The 22742-nt window shown below is 37.1% G+C and overlaps 1 protein-coding gene across 8 annotated transcripts in view; it reads right to left on the reverse strand.

Annotated features, from left to right (window-relative positions):
- The window catches only part of Pot1 (protection of telomeres 1), a 54096-nt gene extending 41791 nt beyond the window's left edge, over nt 1–12305 (reverse strand). For 2 of the 8 annotated variants that reach the window (XM_051175773.1, XM_051175772.1), the window contains exons 1-2: nt 6337–6558; nt 5084–5131 (exon numbers count right to left, since the gene is read on the reverse strand). In XM_051175773.1, coding sequence (XP_051031730.1) covers nt 5084–5120 — 37 coding nt within the window. In that variant the 5' untranslated portion in view covers nt 5121–5131; nt 6337–6558. Of the gene's footprint in view, nt 1–5083; nt 5132–6331; nt 6559–12196 lie in introns of those variants that run through there. The other 6 variants (XM_051175774.1, XM_051175770.1, XM_051175775.1 and 3 more) reach the window with 6 other exon arrangements.
- Between the last annotated feature and the right edge of the window lie 10437 nt (nt 12306–22742).

Genomic DNA, 22742 nt, shown 5'->3' on the forward strand with positions numbered 1-22742 from the left:
AGAAAAGTATAATCAGCTTAAATTTTAATTATACTTCTTCAACAATTAAAGTATAAAAAATCCATTCAAACATCAAAAGTTGGTATATAAAGTGAAGCAATATAGAAAATAATTTTAAATATGTGCACCATCAGTGTTAAAGCTCTAAGAGAAATTTTACTGAGGAAGATGACTAAGTAAGAGGCACCTGCCCACTAGAGTGCTGTGCTGTCAATAAAGGATTCTGAAGCTTATGAGGTCAGAGCAATGCTCTGTCTTGAATGTTCCCAAGTGCATTTAGCTCTAAGGGTTGATTCAGAAATCAGTTGAATAAGGTAATCACAACAATAACAAGGGAAAAGAAAGTATCTTGTAAGGCTATATCTCATGCTATCAGCATCACTAAATTAACATGTAAAATTTCAGCAGTCCATTTACTCCTGCCCATTGAGAAATAAATTAACATGACACTCTGAAAATGACTATTTAGAATTTCAAACAGAGATGAATTCCTTTTTCTTTTTAGAAAGCTGATTCTTTGGCACAGACAAAGAAGGACCTTGAAATTTAATCAGTCTTTAATATACAAGAAGTGTGCAGCTCATTAATTATGATAGAATAATGCTTAGTGACAGGAATATAAAAAAAGAAAATTTGCACTGTCAAATCAAGGCATCAAGATAACTGTACCCAGTTATCATGCCTTAAGAAGTATGCCCCTGGTACTGAGAAAATGGGAAAGCCAGTACAGCTTAGGGAGACTAAACAGTATCTGCATACCTGCCTTCTGATTCAAAACAGAAAGCGAGAAAGAAAAGAAACTTTTTAATTATTAATTTGCCTTTCCATGAAAATTAGTTACTATAAATTTATATAGTTATTATTCTTTCGAACATAAATAAATTAACTGATTTTTCTTCATATCCATTCTCTTATAAGTCAGGTTAATGTAACCTTGAATGGCAATTATCTGTGAACATCATAAATAAATTTACATAATACTTTCAAATAAACCCAACATGAGTAGCAATTTGTTTCCCTTGCTGACAGTAAAGGATGATGTCCTAAAATGACACTACAGGAGCCAGGAGGTATCCAAATCACTTTGAACTTTAGACAAATGTTGTTAGGGGAGAGTTAATAGGGTTAAGTAAGCAGAGTGATAAATAAATGTGTATCACTGATAAGTGGTAACATGAACAAAATCCAAAGTCAACAGCATTTATAAGCACTTGGATATAACATTATATCAGGGATCCAAAAGTAGTCTGACAAGCTTATGCAAAGGTGTCTAATATCTATGCCAATAGGAAGACAGTATGTAAAGCATCCTACTGTGCCCTAAGCTACTCACATGATCTCATATTTCTCTTTATGACAGTGGCACCTGTGGCACTTTATTGCTTCATGAACATTCCTAAAGGTACTACAATATTCCTGTGCAATAGGACCTTGTGTGATGAGGGGACTGCTGTAGCCAACACACCAGCAAACAGAAGATTTAAATATAACCAGTGAGGCTGAAATGACTTTTCCTTTTTTGACCTGAGACAGAGTTCCCTTGTGAAATCCAGGGTGTAACCCTCCTGCTTCATTGAGTTCTGCCACGCTGGGACTATAGCAAGTGCCAACAGTTAGCTATACATGTTTTATTGTTTATTTGGTGGCCTCTCATGTCCAGCTGCTGCAGCACTAGACAACACAGATCTAGAAAGACACTTACCCTAAGATACTAGAACATATTCACTAAAACGCTACAGGATATTTTGTGGTGTACAGGTTTTCAAAGTATGACCTGAAGATTCTCTGGATTTCCTCTGTGTCCATTGGTATGCCCCCCTTTTCATTTCTGATTTTGTTAATTTGTATGTTCTCTCTCTGCTTTTTTGGTAAGTTTGGATAAAGGTTTGTCTATCTTGTTGGTTTTCTCCAAGAACCAATTCTTAACGTTGATCCTTTGTATTGTTTTCTTTGTTTCTATTTTATTGATTTCTGTCCTCAATTTGACTATTTCCTGGCTTCTACTCCTCCAGGGTATGTTTCTTTTTGTTCTACAGCTTTCAGCTATGCTGTTAATTCTCTACTGTGGCTCTCCAGTTTCTTCATGTGGGCACTTCTGCTGTGAACTTTCATCTTAATACTGCTTTCAAAGTGTCCTATAAGTTTGGATATGTTGTGTCTTCCTTCTCATTGAATTCTAGGAAGTCTTTAATTTCTTTCTTTATTTCTTCCTTGAATCAGGAATGGTGCATTTGTGCATTGTTCAGTTTCCATGAGGTTGTAGGGTTTCTGCAATTTGTGCTGTTGTTGAATTCTAACTTTAAAGCATGGTGGCCTGATAAAATGCAGGGGGTTATTCCAATTTTTTAGTATCTGTTGAGGTTTGCTATGTTGCTGAGTATGTGGTTGATCTTAGAGACAGTTCCATGTGGAGCTGAGAAGAAGGTATATTCTTTTGTATTTGGATGGAATGTTCTATAGATGTCTGTTAAAACCAATTGGATCATAACTCCTGTTAGTTCTTTTGTTTCTTTGTTAAGTTTCTGTCTGATGGTCCTGTAAAGAGGTGAGAGTGGGATGTTGAAGTCTCCTACTGTAAGTGTGTGAGGTTTTATGTAAGATTTGAGTTTTAGTAATAGAATCCATCCTGAGTGAGGTAACCCAGTCAAATAAAGATGAACATGGTATGTACTCGCTCATATATGGATTTCAGACATAAAGCAAAGGATCACCAGCCTATAATTCACACTGCCAGAGAAACTACAATACTAGGATACAAGGAGGAACCTAAGAGATTGATACAAGGTCCCTCACAGAAGGGGAAAGGGACAAGATCTCCTGAGCATATTAGGGGGGTCAGTGAGTGGAGAGAAAGTTAGGAAAAAGAGAAGGGGAGAAGAGGAGGGGAGAGGAGAACATGAGGGAACAGGAAGATTGAGTCCAGGGAGGAATATAAGAGAGCAAGAAAAGAGATACCATAATAGAGGGAGCCATTCAGATTTGAGTAGAAATCGGGCACTAGGGAAATGTCCAGAGACCTACAAGGATGACTCCAACTAACAATCTAAGCAATAGTGGAGAGGCTACCTTAAATGCCCTTCCACGATAATGAGATTGATGACTACCTTATATGCCATCCTAAAGCCTTCATCCAGTAGCTTATGGAAACAGAAGCAGACACCTAAAGCTAAACACTAAGCCGAACTACTGGAACCCAGTTGCAGGAAGGGAGAAATGATGAGCAAAGGGGTCAAGATCAGGCTGCAGAAACCTACACAGACAGCTGACCTGAACAAGGGGGAGCTCATGGACCCCAGACTGATAGCTGGAAAACCAGCATAGGACCAAACCAGACCCCCTGAATGTGGATCTCAGTTAGGAGGCCTGGGCAGTCTAAGAGACCTCTGACAGTGGAACCAGGATGTATCCCTGATGCATGAGAGGACTTTGGGAGCACATTCCCCATGGAGGGATACTCCCTTAGTCTAGAGACACGAGGGAGGGCCTAGGCCCTACCCCAAATGACTTGACAGATTTTGATGATCTCTCCTGGAAGGACTCACCTTCCCTGGAGTGGACAGGGGCTGGGTGTGGGGGGGGGGCATGGAAGGATGTGAGGGAGAGGAAACTGGGATCAATATGTAAAATAAGAAAAAATATAAAATAAAAATTTTAAAAAACTACAGGATATAATACACTAAAGATAATTTGATGACATCTTCAAAACTGTTTCAATGTACAGGTCACCTAGCTATGTTTCACAGATGTAAAAGGCCTCCATTATGTTTTGATAGCTTCAGACAAAGCTTATCACACAATCGAGCAAGAGAATGTGAGTACTAGGGACTGAGGATGTACCTACCTTTGAGACAATGTGGACTGTCACTTAGAAAAGTTCGGGTTTAATCATTAGAACCAACCAAACCTCCAATGAAACAAAAGCAACACTTCTCATCAAACAAAAAGAAAAAAGAACCACCCCTAAAACAAGCGGTAAATGAAATCTAATTTACAGCAGTGGATAAAATTCAAGACAAACTGTGCTTGAAGGAATGAAAATGTGTCTAGAGGGCTGGGGAGATGGTTCAGTAGGGGAAGCACTGGCTATACATATGTGAGGATGGGAACACCCAGGTAAACACTGGGTGGGTTTGGCAGTCACAACACTCTAGTGTCAGAGACAGAGGATCCAGGAGCAAGTTGGTTAGCTAGACTAGAGTTGCAAACTCTGGGCCTCAGTGGAATATCCTGCTTCAGAATTTATGGTAAACAGTGATAGAAGAAGACATCTGACCACTAACCGCTGGCATATGCATATGTACTTCCCCAGTACACACACGGTGGTTAAAGATGGCTTACTCCTCTTGCAGAGGATTGAGGTTTAGTTTTTAGCATCCATTTTGAGTGGCTCACAAACATCTGTAACTGTACTTCCAGGAGACCCAATACCTTCTGGCATCTGTGGGCACCCGCATGCAAGTGTTGTACATAGACTCCATATACAGACACAGAAATAAGTAGTAAGCAAGAATAGACAGAATATACACATTATATTAGACTTATCAATGTATTGCCTTCTTTCCAGTTTCATTCAGCTGTAAGGATCTAACCTACAAAAAGGAACCTTCCTTTAGATAACCAAAATTTTATAAACCAAAACAGGTTAAAAATGTGTAAATATAAAAATCTTCTGTATTTACAAAATTTGTGAAATCACAATTCAGCACACACACAAGAATCTGCTTTAATACAAGCTGACAAAAGAACAAAAGAAATAAATATGCCTGTGGTTTAAACTAACAAAAATTACATGTCTTCATAAAGAAAGAGCTGGCTTCCTACCAATTTTCTTACTTGTGCACAAATTGTACTGAGATATTAGTAGATAATATAGCAAAAATAATCTAATATTGTTAGATAAATACAAAACTATAATGTAACATCATCATATAAAAAAGTGGAAATACTGGTTTTCCACTGGATTGGCACTCATGTAAAATCTGACTATAAAGTAGACTAATTTAAAACCAAATTACAAAGTGTATCAAAATGTGAAGTGGATGCATAATATGTGTGTGTCACTGTATATTAAATATCACCTTACCAAAGACATTGCTTCTGTGGAAAATCCTCTTAGACATTTACCAAAAACCTGAAAACGAAACAGAAACTGGTTTGGATGTATGTTACTTCTGTTGTGACCACAGGTTTTTGAATACAGTAAATATATATTTAACAATACTCCGATTCTCTATAGTGGTATGAAGTTTGGTTCCCATGACCCATGTCAGGCACTCACAGTCACCTGTACCTGCAGCCCTAAGGGACCCACCACACTGCTCTGATCTCTAGAGGCACCAGCATTCTGCTGCACAAATCCCTACTCAGACATAAATTGCCATAATTAAAATTCTTTTTAAAAATATATTAAAAATGTAAGATCAAATGAAAGTGTACAAAAAAAAGGGAATCAACTCTCTCAATCTCCTGAGAGCAACTTCATTGGCCAATATTACACTCATCACAGAGGAAGAGATTAGTGCAGGGCAACATTACATTATCAATTTGCCAGAATAGATAGCATTAGGCTATGGGCAATTTTAGTGGGGTTACAAGTGATTTTGAAGGGGTGTGGCACTTTTATGGATCTTGAGCACTGTTATCATTTTTATTTCCTCAGAATCCATCTATTGTCATTTTGCTTTCGCAAATTCAATTCAGTAACAATGTTTCAGCCTCCAGAGTAACGGATTGAACCAATCCAGACTAGGCATTTCACTCCCAGACTTACAGAAATATTATTCTATTCAATTACTTTGTGCCAATAAAACTACAACATGACTAGACAATGCAAAGCAACCATAGTTCTTTACAGTTCAGTCCATGGAAAGTTTCCTTCTCACTGGAGATTCTATTTTTTTTTTTTTTTTTTTTTTTTAATTTCTCCCCAGGATATACTTGGCGGAACAAAATAAACACTCTTGAACAAGTAATTTTCACAGAAAAGAAAAAATACTTTCCTTTCAACTGACCTCAGAGCAGTAAATGACAATTTAAATGAAAATAGGACTTCAGACTAATTTAAATGAAAGTAAGATTTTTAGGCAATTGTCTGATCTAACAGATGTGTCAGTTCTAAATTCTAATGTAAACACACAGATACACATGCACACACAAACACACACACACACACACCCCGTTCCCGTTTTCACACATATACATAAAATCCCCAGTAATTCACGTTTACAACTTCAAACAAAATATTATATACAGAGAAATACAAAAAAAAAAAAAAAAAAAAAAAAACAACCAAAATTCATAGGGTACATCTGATTTTGACCCACATATTTACCTAACCTTGAGAAGGGCAGGGAAAGTTGATATTCAGCATTTTAGAAAATTCAGAACAAGAACGAGATGTTGTTATGGGCCTTTTAGTTGACTCAAAAAATGGAAAAGCACGTTCTTCACTGGCCACCATACACAAGCAGCAGGATGTCTTCTCAGGCTCTGTCAGGGCCACCGATGCTAGCTTTGGTTTCTGTCATGTAGGATAGTCCTTCAATCGCTACAGACCTCCACACTGAGTTTCCTACTGGAGATGCCACTCTGGTAGGAGAAAACAAATTGAAGTAGAATTTATTAAACAACCACAGGAACGGTCTCACTTGAAATGTGACCATACGTAGGAACTATGGTCAAATTATTTATATTACATCTGTGTATATGTTCAAAAGATTAGGAAAGCCATATACTAATGCAGACCTTAGTTTTGATATTATTGTTAAAATACAGACGAGAAAGAGCTGGAGAGAGACGAATGAGCTTCCTGCTCTTACAGAGGACCCCACTTCTGTCCCCAGAACCCACATCAGAGAACTTACAACCACCTAAAATTCCAGTTCTCAGGGAGCCAATGTCCTCTACTGGCCTCTTCACCTTCTGGTACCATTAGGCAAGTGGGGCTAACACAGCCACAGATATAATTAAGTAAATCTTTAAAAAAAAAAAAAAAAAAAGAGGTGAATGGGTGAATATTTAGAGGGTCTAATGGTCTTGTGGCATAAACATATATATATGTACATATATATATGTATATATACATATACATGTATAATTTTTGAAGACTATTCTGCATCCTGAAATATGACTTAAATTACATAGTTCATAAATTTGCCTCAAAATAATACACACTACGCAGTTTTACCCAAATAATAAAACTGGTAAGTGTATATTCACAAGCATAGTTACTTTGAAATATAATTGTGAAAAAATAATTTAAATATGTGTAATTCAGGAATGCAAACAAAAAATAAAAATAAGTAAAAGACTAAGGACATACAATGGGTTTAACAAAATCAACCAAAACCAGGCATGATGTTATGTCTATAATTCTAGCACCTGAGATATTGAAGCAAGGACAATCATAAGTCCACAGCCAGTCTATATTGTCCAGTGAAATCCTAGCAGAGGTGGGTAAGGCCTGAGTTGCAGTTCAGTAGAAAAGCTTGTGCATGACCTGAATAAAGCCCCAAGTTTGAACTAAAAACAGAAAAGTGGGCAGAAAATATGGCTCAGCCATTAAAAGGTTAAGTCATTGGTTGCTCTATCCCTAGCACTCACATGGTGGCTCACAACTACCTGCAACTCCCAGGTGCAGGAAATCTGATACCCTCTTCTAGTCTCTGAGAGTACCAGACACACATGTGGTACACAGACACACACGGAGGCAAAGCATTCATACATGTAAAAAAAAAAAAAAAAAAACCATTTAAAACAGATAGGTCAGAAATGCCAGAACTGACAGACAAGAAAACTAGCACAAAGGATTTAATATCAATTAAAAATTATCTAAGTAGAGGAAAATACAAACACAAAAAAGAGGTATGAAAAAAAGACACGTTGGAAACTTTGTGTTGAAAATTATATTAGAGCAGAGTAAAGATATTAGCACAGAAGAAAGTCCTATAAGGAAATGAAAAATACAGAAAGTGGATGACATAAAAAGCTGACACTTGCAATATATCAAACAGACCTCTAGACAGAAATGACCAAAAATAAACAAATTATGACAAGAACTAGAAATGAGCTATCACTACTAATCTTATCAACATTAAAATGCATGAAAGAACAAGTTTACACCAGTATACTGGTTAACTTACATGAGAAGAACAATTTCCTTTAGAAACAAATACTGCTCAAGGTCCCCTCATGTTGAAGGTGACAACATTTATTGTCAATATTGCTCGCATAAAAATGTTGCTGAGTACAACTGGCTTTACTGTGGCTTACTTCAAATGTTCACAAGCATTTAGGGCAGCCATAAGCATTCTCCAAGCTATTTACACAATGAGGAGGAGGGGCCACTGGCAACCTTTTTCATGAGAACTGCATCTTATACAAGAGTGCCGTCATAACAAATCTTCGCACCAAAAGCCTTGGTAATGTAGAAGCTAATACCCATAGCAACTGCAAATGAATTACCAATTAAAACTCACTCGTGTGTGTGTATGTGTGTGTCCATGTGAAATGTAAATATATAAAAGTTACTTATTCCTAGAGTACAAGTAAATGGTAAGGAGAAATGAAGCATGCTTACAATGCTTACGCTACCTTAAAGTCTAATCTTCAACACAACTAAAACTGCTTCACTTCCTCAAAACATTAAGAAACAAGAACAACAACATCAACAAAAACCAACTGAGTTTTCCTTGAAAGGGAAAGAAAAGCAGTTAGCAAAGAAGAGTTTTTAACAATGTGTAAGCAAAAGTTAGAATGTATGGAGCTGTAACACTAGCAAAACACATAAACACCTGCAGATTCTGAAGAAGGTTCCCTTATAGGAGTAGCTGAGAGTTATTGTCATAAGTCTTGGCTACCATGTACACACACACACACACACACACACACACACACACACACACACACACACCTACCTATCTGTGCAACTCTAGACTGATGTAGCCTTTGCTACTAATGTCTACAGCCAAGGATATGGCTTAAGATAATCTGCAGCGAGCACATTCATTTGCCTTTAAAAGCTTGCACTGGCCCAGTCCTCACTATATACTCAGTTCACTATGGAATGCTTTCCAGTTTGTAATGCTATTCCTTTCCTAAATAATCTGACTCACTCTCAGGGAATCTTTCTCTCATACTCATTTAGAGCATTCTTTCAGAAAGTCAATATATTGTGGCCAAGTGAATATTATAATTTACCAGAGAAAAATCAGAAGACCTAAAATAAATATCCATAATTCAATTTGTTAAACAATCCTTTTAGTTTAGATACAAAGAACAATGAAGTAAATCGACTTTTCCAAGCTTTGTTTTATCCTCTAATACTATCTCTTAGTAACAAAAAATAAAGCTTGGTTTTAGAAAGCAATGACAATTTAATAAAGAAAAATTTCCAAATATGAAATGATAAATTCATAAACTAGGATAGTCAGGCCAAATCAATATGCTAGGACACAAGTGTAATATTGTTCCAGTTCAATAACTAACCATTCTGTCAACTTTAAAAAAAGTTATTTACTCAAAAAATCAAAGTGTTTTATGACCACAGCTTTCAAATTTTCTTTGTTTCTTATCTTTAATGATATATAGTCATAGACTCTTTGTAAATATCCACATGGATATCTATTTACTGAAAAATGTTTAAAAGTAGATCCTAAAATACCTACTTCTCAAATTAATATTTCAGACTTACACATAACTAGCAAAGCTCCAACTTTACTGGCCAGACAGAAATCATACCAGATTTATTCATAAAATTCATTGCAAACCAAAGGCAGAAACTAAGGGTAAAAATAATGCATAATGATTCAGAAACAAAGATCTTAAGATTGACTCACAGGTAAAGTGTTAGAAAGAATAACTGGACAACCTGCACATTTCAAGCATTTCTTTCACCCATTAGAGGAGGTATACGGCAACAAACTAACAGAGAACTCAGGAAAGAGATTCTTCATGACCTGCTTACCCAAAACAAAAGTCAGATACCATCTAACAGCCGTGAGGAAATTTATCATTCATTTTTACTGGACAGTTAAGGCCAGGAATGGGCTTTACAACTGTACAATGCACCCAGCCCCTGCTAACCAAGGGGATTTGGTCATTTACAAGCACTTCTTCACAGACTTGAAAGGTTAAGCCCCAAATAGCAGCAGCAGTTACTGGAGGAACCCTGTGTGACTCTTTCCCCTACCTTACCTTTCATTCAGAAAAAAAGGCCTAACAAAATGAGGACTTGGGTAACAAGCCTGTGAATTTGGTAACAGCCAGTGGATGGAAAACACCTTCTACCACTATTTGGACTATTTGGAAAGAGGATACAGGAGTGAGGTCTAAACCTACAGTTGGAGCAAGGTAAAGATGGATGGCCCCCACACCAGAGACCTCTCCAATATCTAAACTTGAATTCAGGGCTTAAAAGTGTGTCTCCTCTCTTCTTGCTCAGAATGGATGGGAATTTAAAACAGTTAAGCTTCCTGACCTTATTAACCCTCTATTCTAATTGTTCCAGATTTTATCTCATCTATCTAGATTTAACTGTCATCTCTCTCATGTGTTATCTATCTGACCTCAGAAACATTACTTAACCTTTTTAAAGTGCAGTGTCTTCATCTATCCAGGTAAGGTATAAAAGCATCAATGTCACAGTATTTGTGATGATTAAATGGATTAACACACACAGGACATAAAATGCCACACAACAGACGTAAAAAGAACTAACTTTTATGGTTTATTAGCATTAGATTACTTTTTTTTCCTACTCCTTCTACTACTCATTCAAATCAGTATCAATTCTTACCTACATTACTGTCATTGCCTAATTGAAGTTTCTCCCTCTAAGCTTTCTATACACCTTATATTCTTTGTGCAGGAAGCAGAGTGGCCATGGTTTTCTCTTGCTAACATCTATTATGGAACGAACACATTTTTACTGCAGCATCCAAATTCCTCAGCATACACATTCCTGCTCTTACCCAAAAGGCAGGTAAAGTAAAATAACCTGTCACCTTGAAAGTCTTACTTCCTCTTTCTCAATCTACTATACCAAACCAAAAAGCTAACTCATGTTCACACATCACAATGCTACACTTATTAATTAGAATTAGAGGTCACCTTTAGTATGGTGTGACTAGATCTATTTATATTTGTACTTCAGAAATGTACTCTAGTTTCTCACAAAACAATAAATGGTTGTTAAGCGAATGCTAGAAAATTATGAGTAACGTTGAAATACTTGATCTCCATTGTAATTGTAAAAATAAACACCAATCTCTCACAAAGATTCTGAATATAAAATATGAGCATTCCTTTTAGGAGAAAAATGTATTCTGAGTTAATAACCTTAGCTGTATATACACATTGCAACGATCACAGATCTGTGGTTCTGGCACCGCTTTGACCTCCTTTATTAATTCAAGTGGCACAAGTTCTGTTTCACAAAGACGTCAAATGAAAATTCAAGTAGGGAAGCAGACAAATTACTGTTGACACAAAAAGGACTGTTTCATTAAAGTATAGCTCGTAATTTGCTATGAGTTACTCTTAATTGTTTTTCTTTAATAAGCTAGTTTTCGGTGTTGGGATGAAGATATTAAGAGAACGTATCTTATAACTTTATTGCAATTACCAACCCTTTGCATGCTTATGAGGAGCTGAAATGTAGTTACTTTCCACTTAAGATTTTGTATTTAAAGTGTTTCTAAAAGCTAGGCTTATGATTCGTTAGTTTCACTGCTCCATCACCATACTTCAAAATGTCCAGACACGGGGAGGAAGTTAAGTATGGGTTTTGCTTTTTTAATTCCTTTGGCAATTAAACTGTTGTGAATGCACACTGCACCAAAAGCTTAATAATTTGGAGAGGTACTGGTTGCCTCCTCCCTGGAAGGCGTAAATACCCTAAGAGAGACGAGAACTGATGTTAGTCCGTGCGATCCACCGTGAACCTTTCTTCTCAGACTTTCTGCCTGGGCCTCTCTCTGCCTAACATCACTAGTTAACGCTGATGAGCACCGACCCACGGTTCGCTAACCGCAGAGAGGCAAGAGGGCTGGCACTCGGATCTATTCTCGCCTCCTCCCGGCAGTGTTCGGTTCGCACTGATGACACGTAATGGAGTCTCTGCAACACGGCACCACGTGTTGAACAACTAAACTGCCCTCGCTATACCCATCCCGGGCCGGACCCGCCTCATACCCACCAGGAACTCCAAACCTTCTGGAGCTCACTCACCAGCAAGACTCGCGGGCAACTAGAAACTGCCTGGACCGACGCGCACGTGACGTCACGCGCGCGCCCGCTGCTGGGTCCACGCATGCGTACTCCACAAGGACGGCCCTGCGGCTCGCTGAAGTCTCCCAGGCCTCTCGCCACTCCCCTTTGCACGCCTCTTGCTGATTTCCGGGTCCCTGAAAGGAGAAAACTCCAGCCTCTAGAGGGAGCCGGGCCGGCTTGTAAGACTCCCAAATCCTGAGCTGGAGAGATGGTTCGACCAGGAAAGGTTAGGCTCCCAACCCCAAGAGAGATTCCCAAATCCTTTTCGCCAATAGGAACTCCATTCCAAACCAGGCAGGGTTCCGGATTCCATTCTGCTCACTAGAAGCCCTCCCCACGCAAAAGCATCTTCTATGTAAAGCATTCAAGTGCAACTTTTGCAAAGATGTGATCACAGGAGAAAAACAATGTTGTTTGTTTTATAGTAGCTTAGGGACATTTATGTTATTTTCAGGTAAGCTGAGGAACCTCGTCATTATTTTACAAAGCTTCCTTTCGCCTCTCCACCCCTGTGTTCATAAAACATAGATGAATGAGGAGCCACAACTATAGTGAAATTGGACTGCCCATTAGAGGAATATAGTAAGGCACAAGCCCCTAACCGTACTGTCATTCTCCTCACCCACATGTGAAATAATGTTTATCCTCATCTGTTGTCTAAGTTTAGCTCACTGTGTGGGTTTTGAAATCTGGGCACTTTGATCCTAATGCAGGGAACCAGAAGTAATTCTAACTCCATGCCAGGGCAGGAGGTAGTCTCAGGCAATAAGTAAGCAGGGAGCCAGCCAACAGGAGCAAACAAAACTGGAACATATTGGCCCAGAGGACAGTTCTTGCTAGGGCTTCATGATAACCGGTTAACATTCTGCAGGGGTGGGAGGAGCTGTAACACAAACATATTTCGAAACTTTGTTAAGTGGCTTGTGCACATTCAAAGCCCCCCTTCCTCAGAAAAAGCAAATCCTCCTCTGTAACTGAAGTACTGTGCATTTTCTTTACCTGTTCCCAGTCTGTGACAGGCTGCTGTCCTTCTTTGGGAAGCTTTGTGTTTGCTTCAGCATTAATTCCTCATCTGACTTGTATCCAACATCAGACAAAGCCTCTGCTCAGCTGGTGACAGACACTCTGACTTCCACCACAGTAAAATGACATATATTCTCCCAAAATACACTCATGCTTTCCTCACGAACCCCGAACCACTTTCTCTCAGTATTTAAATACGTGCTCTACAGTTGAAGTTTACCAAGAGCAGGGAGAACTGTTTTGTTTTTAGAACCAAGACACATATATATATATTCTATACACATTAAATGAGCAATATGTTTCTTTCGTTATTTTTAACATCAGCTCTTCCTTCCCAACCCCCAAAGGACTACATACATGGAAACTTCTCTTGAAAAAAGTAGGGAAGACTCCTCATTGCTAAAACAAGAGGACATGTTTTGTCTCAAGACGTTTGTTTGTTATTCGGTCTGAGAACACAATGGTTTTGTATTACTAATATCATCCTGTTTGCCAAGGATTAGCTTAAGTTATGTGAACTTAGATTCTTTTCCTTTGTTTGTTTGTTTTGGTTTTTGTTTTTTTCGAGACAGGGTTTCTCTAGCTTTGGCGCCTGTCCTGGAACTCACTCAATAGACCAGGCTGGCTTCAAACTCACAGATTTCTGCCTGCCTCTGCATTATCGGTGTCCAATAGGGGGCAATACTGTTGATGTAGTATCGGTATAGCTTCCAAGTCAGTTTCTAGGAGAAACAATTTCACAGCCATCTTCCTGGTCCTTTGGCACTTAACAATCAATCCACTCTCTCCTCAGATGTTATCTGAGCCTTAGATGTGGAGCTTGTGCTGAAAATGTATCCAATGGGGCTGGGTAGCCCATGATCACTTGTTTTCTGAATTTTGATCGTAGCTGGCTTAAAAGCAATTTCAGTTTGCTACTACATAGGCCTAGTTTTCTTTGTACCCCTTATCAAATCAATCATTATTTTTTTTTTCTGTTCCTTTTGTTAGCACATGCATAACCACCTACTACAGGATCTAATGAAGATGTCTAGCGGAAGTATACGTTATGTCAGCATATACTTGTTATAATGATTGTTCTCAATGTCTCTAGGGTGTCAGTATGTCCTACAAACCAGATAACTTGTAATATCATTTCATTTCATGATCTCTCATTTTTATAGCAGAGTTTGGAGTGCAACTGACTCCAAAACCTTTACTGTGTTCCCTCACATCAACAATTAGTTTGCATAAGTAGAGAAAATGAAACACGAATGTGTAGAACATTTTAAAATTATAAGATAAAAGGACAGACTGAATTAACTAAAAATGCTTTAATTATATATTAATACCAAAACAATTAGTTTCTGGTTTCCAGTGCCAATTGGAGTAGCTTAAAACAGCTATTGTGATTATAGTAATTGATGTGTTAACTTTTACATTATAGTTTTGAATGTATTAAAATGTTTTGATATAAAATTTGTAGTGTACACACATTCCTTTTCAAGAAATAATTTAAAATGATACTCCCACTAATAAGTAATGTGAATCAAAAGTGGAATGGGAAATTTATTAAATAAGATATTATTATAATGAGTCATACAGTTGTTATATGTAATAAATTAAAGATGAAATATATTAATTTTAAATTGACATTTCCCACATCTTTGTAGTTTTCAAATTGATTTTCAGTACTTTTGAATATCTCAATATTGAATTCATTCACTCAACAATTCAATACAACGATTTGTTTACATTTTGATTTTTTTTTTTTTTTTTTTTTTTTTGGTTTAAAAGATTTATTATATATACAGTGTTCTATCTGCATGTAAATCTTCAGGCCAGAAGAGGGCACCAGATCTCATTATAGATGGTTGTGAGCCACCATGTGGTTGCTGGTAATTGAACTCAGGACCTCTGAAAGAATAGCCAGTGCTCTTAACCCCTGAGCCATCTCTCCAGCCCTTGCATTTCGATATTTTTATATGCTCTATTTGCAGTATATTTATTCTGCAATCTCTTCTCATTATGTATATCCCTTGTATATCTATCATAATATATTTAAACCTGAGATATTTTCTAGCAGTAATTTTTGAGACTGAGTATTGAAATATTGCCTAGGCCTGGAATTTGATCTTTAACCAAGGCTGTGCTGGAAGTTGTGAGCCTCCTGCTTCAGTCTCACGAATGCTGAGAATTCGGATCTATAAGTCGATGTCATGCTGAGACACATACACTTGTTATAATTCTCCTTATGCACATAAGTGGTTTCTGTGTCTGACTCAGGACATCATCTCCCCTGAATCTTTGCTTCACAGATGTTGTATTTTAGGTGCTCCATGGGATTTCTGTGAATGCTGTCAATTTTCCTTCTCATTTTTTTCCCTCTGACTTGATGTGAATAGAAATAAAGTTATGATCTCTTTAATATTTAGAAGTGCTTAGTTGTGACATGTCATATTCAGTTTTCTGGGGATTTGTAAAACCACAATTGTTTAAACATTATGTGTAGTTCCAAAACTGCAGACATCTTCTTCTTTTTCTTTTTTTAATGATCTCTCTGGAGCATGTAATCTAATTATTCTAGGTATTTGCCTACCTCTTTCAGAGTATGAGAAAGCTGTCAAGATCTGTCAGAAAATTTAATGGCCTGCTGCTAAAAATTGTATAGTTCCCTCAAGACTCAGAGCTAACTGTTTCCCTGAGATGTGTGGAAGGCCAAAACCTGTCTTAGGAGTAGAGCAAAAATGAATGCTGTTCTCTTCCAGTTACATTTCCTTTGGCTCAGGTCATCCTTGCCACAATTTACCTGTACATATTTGTGAGAAAAACCTCTTAGCTGAAGCTTAACTGTCCCTTTTAGCTTTTTTTTTTTTTAATTTTACTTCAGTTGTTTTTCTTTTTATTAATTCAAATAAAATTTTAGTTATTTTTTTAATGGAAAATAACTTCTGTATCAAAAATTGGCTCTCTCCATCAGATCAGGTTGCCTTATTCTATTTATTTGTTCAGAGATTCCAAAACTATGTTCATGAAATAATAATATTAATTTGCTATTATGGAGTGGGTAATTTGTGGAGTATTTGTTTTATTTAATTAAAATCACCTTTTTCATTATTTAATCACATAACTAATGTTAACTAAGCCAAAATATTTTTGAAGCTTTCACACCTTCTTTAAGCTCCCTTTAGTGTAAAGATTATCTGATAGCCATATGTACATTTATATATTTATGGAACTCATATTCTACATCTATCACTCACCCCATATCCAGAGTTCTAATCATACAGTCATGCTAATTTTACAGCTTCATTATGTCCCATAGTGGCTATAAGTTGAACCAGAATGGACTATGTTGAGCATTATTAAGACTGTTAATTTCACTTTTTTCTCTGCTATATACAGTCCTTGACTTGTAATAATTAATTCAAATGTTGGGACCATTCATTCACTTAACCAGTGAGCACAGTTATATCTATCATGTTATGCCTGATGACCTCAAACAGAGAATCAGTTTCTTTGACAAACATTGTGCTATCCACATGGCTGCCTGGCTCTGAGAACCAGCAGCAACTCCGGGAGACTACCAAAAGTGTGTAGTGGTTCACAGAACACAGATTGCCAGACTACCTGCTCCAGTCATGACTGTTCTATGCCAACTGCATTGACCTTAGAAGCCACCACTCTAAGACAGGCTTCAGAGAATCCCAAATGATCCTGCCAAAGAGAGAGCTCTTCACTACATAGCTCAGCAGAAGGCTTGTTGGTGGTCCACGTGTAAGACCTGTGATTGGTGGAACTGGAAGCTGGGTGGTGATTCATGCCTACCTTTGAGGGTCTTTTCCTTGAGCTGGGTTGCCTTGCCCAGCTTTAATGTATTTGTTTTTGTTGTATCTTACTTTATTTTGTTATGTTTGGTTGTTATTCCTTAGGAGCCTGTTCTTTTCCTGATGGAAGACAGAAAAGAATTGGATCCAGAGTGGAGGTGAGGTGAGGAGGAACTGGGAGGAATATGGGGAGGAGAAACTCTAAGAAAGATATATTGTATGAGAAAAGAATCTATGCTCAATAAAAAAAAAAAAATCCCCCAAAGGGAAAAGCCTCTATTTCTCAACACTCAAAGTCACGACTTCTGAGTCTGTCAGGCTGATTCAGAGACCACTGAGTCATTAAGGCCCAGAACTATCACCGTCTACTTGAGGTTTGTGAATATAATGTGTGACCACCCCCTACCCTACGCCCACCGCTGATGGCTGATCCATATCACCTTGTCTCACAAGGCAGCCAGTCTGTTTCCTGAACTAAACATGAACTAATGAAGCCTTGTTGATTAGATTTTTTAAAATGAGCTATGAGTGTCATTTACATAAAAATCTGCAAGGACATGTAGGAGGGTACTACTGTCACCATTCAATGGAGCTTTTAAACATCAAAGAAAATTAAACTACAAGGGAAGTTGAAACATGAATCAGATGTACACAAACACATGAAAGGATTACTGAGGTTTTACTGTCTTTGATGTCATTCTTCATAAGGAGGTGACCATTCTATTTGATCACGTTAGAAGTGTATGAAATTCATAAGAATCTATTAGGTTTTGTTGGCTTGTTTGTTTTTGTTGTGTTCTTTCCTAACTGAAGGAATGTGAGACATATTCAATGTTATTTTTTTCATTAAATTTAATTATATAGTTTTTGAGATTGTCATGTGCCAGTACTCTATTTACATCATTTCCATCCTTTCCTCTTCGTCTTAACTTTTCCCATATCCCCACATACTACCACTTCAATGCATGACCTCTCTTGAATGTCTATTGTGATTTAATTGCAATTACTTTTGTTACTGTTGTTAAATTTTCCTCATCCTAGTTGGCATGCCAACTGGTTGTAATAGTTCAGTTGTTTTGGCAACAATATTGTTGAGTTTCCATGGGTGTAGCTTTCCTGTCATGTTTAGATTAGAAGACCCTGTCTCACAGCAGGCCTGCTGGTTCTCTGCCTCTTTAAGTCTTTCCTACCCCTGGTGTTTTCTGGGCCTTAGGTTTAGGTGTTATTTGTAGAAGTACTACATGGGGTTGGGCACCACAATGGTAACTTATTTTCTCCATTTAGACCAGATGTGGATCCCCGTAATAATTTCCATGTGATGTAAAATGAAGCTTCTTTGAATAGGGATGACAGCCACACTTATCTGTGTGTATCACCATCTCCTAGCTTCTGACTGCTAGGATTAAAGGTGTGTGTCACCACTGCCTGATCTCTATAGCTTGTGGCTGACTTTGCTTTTCCTAATTCTCAATCAAGCTTTAATAAGTCATAAATAATGTATCATTACACTTTGCATAAACACAGATGTACTTATAATATGACTATATTTATGGTTGTGAGCCTAGCCTTTAACGGTTGAGCTATCCCTCCAGCCCATAATATGACTATAAGAAACAAACAAATTGCCTACATATTCCAGGAATAGAAATAGAAAATCTAACATTATAAACACCAACATTATATTTATGGAGGTGGTGTATGTGCATATGTTTATGCATGTGTGTGTATTTCTATGTATATCTTATGAGTTATATGAAAAACTACTATGGCCCATAAATATTCCAAGACCATATTTTGTGAAGTATGAAGAAAGACCTTTGTTACAGTGATTAGAGTCATGTATTAGCAAAGATTTAAAAGTTTAAAACCTATGTTAATTGAATGAGACTTGTTAAATTTTAAATTGGTATGTCTCTTTTTTATTCTTGTATTTATGTCTTTTCTTTTCACAAGGTATTGCTGTCTTGCTCAGGGTAAATTAACCTTGAACTGCTGAATTCAAGCAGTGCTCTTACTCCCCAATAGTTAGACTACGTGTGTGCACTGGTCCCCTACTTAACCGAATATGTTCATTGATCTTTGGAGTTGAGCATTTCCCCCATTCCATCTTTTCTTTTAGCCTAAGAGAATTATTTAAGTATTTATTTTTGTGTTTGTGTGAGTGAAGTCTGGGTATGAGTGTGGAGGTCGTAGGAGTTAGTTTTCTCTTCCCACCTTTACTTGGGTTCTGGGCATCTGACTCAGGTTACCATGCCAGTCTTGTGTAGTAACTATCTTTACCTGATAAGCCATTGGGGTGGTCTGAAGCTTTCTTTACTTCAGGCCATGTTTCCCTTTGCTTCTGGTAGGATAGTAACTTTGAATAGAAAGATGAAAACAAATTCAGTGAAAGTCTTTCCTACAGAAAGGCTAAGAAATTAACATACAATAAGAGAAACATGGATACCAGGAAATAGAAAATAAATATTTCAAAGTGAGCACTCTGGGGGATCAAAATGTGTGGATCACAGTGCGAACTTAGCAAAAAGGACCAAATCATTTATTGTCTTGTGGGCACTTTTCTGTTCTTAGAATATTCCACTTGGTACTTAGCCAACTATGTTTTCAAAAGGCACAGAACTGGGGAAATCCATCTCAATGGGAGAAACTTTGGTTCAGTTACACAAAAGACATATACAGAGATGTTGTGGAATATTGCTTAAATATGTGTTACCTTCTGTTATGGTGTGTGAAATATTTGTTCAATGAAGAAAGGTGCATTGCATCCTTTTATTTTGCATTTGTTTAACTCTATAAAGCTGTGTTACTTTGCCTGCCCAAACAACTTGATTGTTTTAACAAAAAGCTAAATGGCCAAGAGCTAGGCAAGAAAATGGACAAGGACTCTCAGGAGAAATACTGTACTTTAGTTTACTTTGCACTCTAAATGTTACAACTGGTTAGACAATAAGGAGTTTTTGAGGAAAATCATTGACACACTTTGTATACATTTTGATCCATGTATGATTGTAGCACCACAGGAAAAAAAAAGGTTAATAAAGAACATCGCAGAAAATATTGCCGAAAATTAACAGACATGGCTGGCAATATATTCATAGAGATCATATTCATAGAGATCGTACAACTTGTTAATATTGTAGACTAATATTTACTGGCATTATCTGTGAATCCCTTTCATTGGCAGGTCTCAAATCCTTTGTCACTGAAAGGTACCTATAAAATGCTGCATAGAGTCACTTTTATATTTAAGTTTAGACTATAAACGTAATGTTGAAATGATGATCCTGTTCTAAAAGTCAAAGCACACAGGAGCAGGTAGCAATTTGTTAGCCTGAAAATGTTCACTTTCTTCCCTGCATTTTTGAGGGATCAAAATTTGCATAATTTAAGAAAGTTTATAATGAATAATTTTGAATAATGGAAAGCTGATTAAGAGTCCGTGTGCTTTAAAAGTTTATCATGATTGTTTGGAATAATTGGGACCCATTTGTGTCAGGTTCAAAATGCATTTTTAATACAGAATAGCATTTTGTACCATTGTCAAAACTTTCCCCTCTTAGTTTAAATTGAATATACATATTTTCATTATACTCATACATTTTCATAGGAAGTTGGGAAAATAATGAAATTCCCTTTATAAAAATGAAAATAGTTTAGTTTTTCACTTGCATACATCAATAATGATGTTTAACAGAAAATGTTAATCTTTCTCCCTCTCAACCTGTTCACTACAGACTGTGCACTGACAGCAAAGATGGGATTGTGTCCATTGTATTAATTATATAATGCAATTTTACTGATTCCTATGTTTATATCAACTAAAAAATCAGTTCCAGATGTCTTCCCCTATCAATAGAGAACAATAGAGGTTATTGCCATCTAATCACATTAAAGAAACTTCAGTGTGTGAAGGGATATTGCATGTAAAATATGTCAGAATTTGGCACAAAGGAATGTGTAGAAAACCAAATGATTTGGTATTACTATTTATTTTGCCATTACAATGATGCAAATAGGACAAGTTTAGAGGTGGGTATATTATACTAAAGGGAGACTTTAAAAACAAAATGTGTTTCTTTGGTTTGTCACTTGTGTCTGGCCATCTATGCTGTTGCCATCCATATTAAACTTGCTAATACTAGCAACCATCACCTAATACTAGGAAATTTGATTGTATTCAAAGCTATCCTTTTCATTTCTTCCAGATAGCCTTCATACCATCTGTCCTTCAGCTGAAAACAGCCATCCTCTTTGCTTTGCTTAGATTTAAGAATGAGTCTAGGGTTCAGATTGTATAGAGATGCAAAGCACTGTCTTCTGTCATTGCTGTGGAAAATATGTCAACAATTTCTATCTATGTACAGATATAGTGTGAAGTCAGTTTCCTCTTTTACCGGCACCAAATAAGAAAGTGTATGCACCACTGACTCTGCCTGCTATCACATCATCACGGGGGACCATACTTAAGGAGTAGTCAGTTCCATGTTTGACTTGGTGATAAACAAGATAAAAAGTAAAAGCAAATTCCCGCCCCTTGCAATGTGAAGGCAATGGTCAGCCCTTAAATCAACTTTTATCAAACCATGCTTATCTCAAAATTTCTAGGGAAATTTTGTGCCCTAGCATATTTTCTTATTTGTTTTTAATTTTTTACTGATAGGAACAAAACGCAGTCTTATTTTGGGCAATGCCAAGGATCTCAAAAAATACAAGATTTTTAATCACTACTAACCTGCATGTTTTGTTGATAGAATATAGGAGAACACAATAAAATAGAGTGTGGCGTTGATAGAATATAGGAGAACACAATAAAATAGAGTGTGGCTAGTGAATACACTCTGCACGTCTGCATCTACCCTCTAGCAATGCCTTGCTGTTCCTTTGGCGAACCCCTACCCTTCTTGTCTTTGCATCTCCAGTTGCATTTTCAACTTTTTTTTCCCCACAAAGTCAGTCCTCCTATTTCAGCTTCAAATTAGATATTCCTAATGGGATGTTCAGCATACCTCTCCATCTCTCTAGCCATAATGATTCAAAGTACAAATACTGATTTAAGAAACTCTAGTATTTCTCCATTTAAATGCTCACTATCTCAATCAATGGCACCATCCTCAGGCAATCACTTAGGCTGCGGTAGACTGAATGGTATCCCTTAGTCATATTATGAAGCCCTGTGGTGGAATTGGAAGGGAAACTTTGCAGAGGAAGTAACTGGGCCATGAGGTACAGCTTTCATAGCAATGAAAGAGTTTTTGTTAAAAAAAAAAACAAACAAACAAACAAAAAAACAAGAGTGATTCATCTATGCCATATGAGGATACAAGTAAAATACAGTCATCTGTCTATCAGGAAACAAGGTCTGTGCTATGGTCAATGGAAGCCTTTTGCAACTCCTTTACCATCAAAGGTTAGAATAGCTGCTGCTATTATAAGTCTATGTTTCAACCATTCCAGAATGTGAAAAGTTTTAATCTCTACTTAGAAGTTAAAACTCAGGTCTTTCAGCAGTATGGATGCACAGGACTTCTTGTGTTCTCAATTGCCATTTCTCTACTTCAAACACTAAAATTGTGTTGATTTGTCATTAATGTGTGTGTGAGAGAGAGAGAGAGAGAAAGAGAGAGAGAAACAGAGAGAGAGATT

Source organism: Phodopus roborovskii, unplaced genomic scaffold, assembly GCF_943737965.1.
Source record: "Phodopus roborovskii unplaced genomic scaffold, PHOROB, whole genome shotgun sequence".
Taxonomy (NCBI): domain Eukaryota; kingdom Metazoa; phylum Chordata; class Mammalia; order Rodentia; family Cricetidae; genus Phodopus; species Phodopus roborovskii.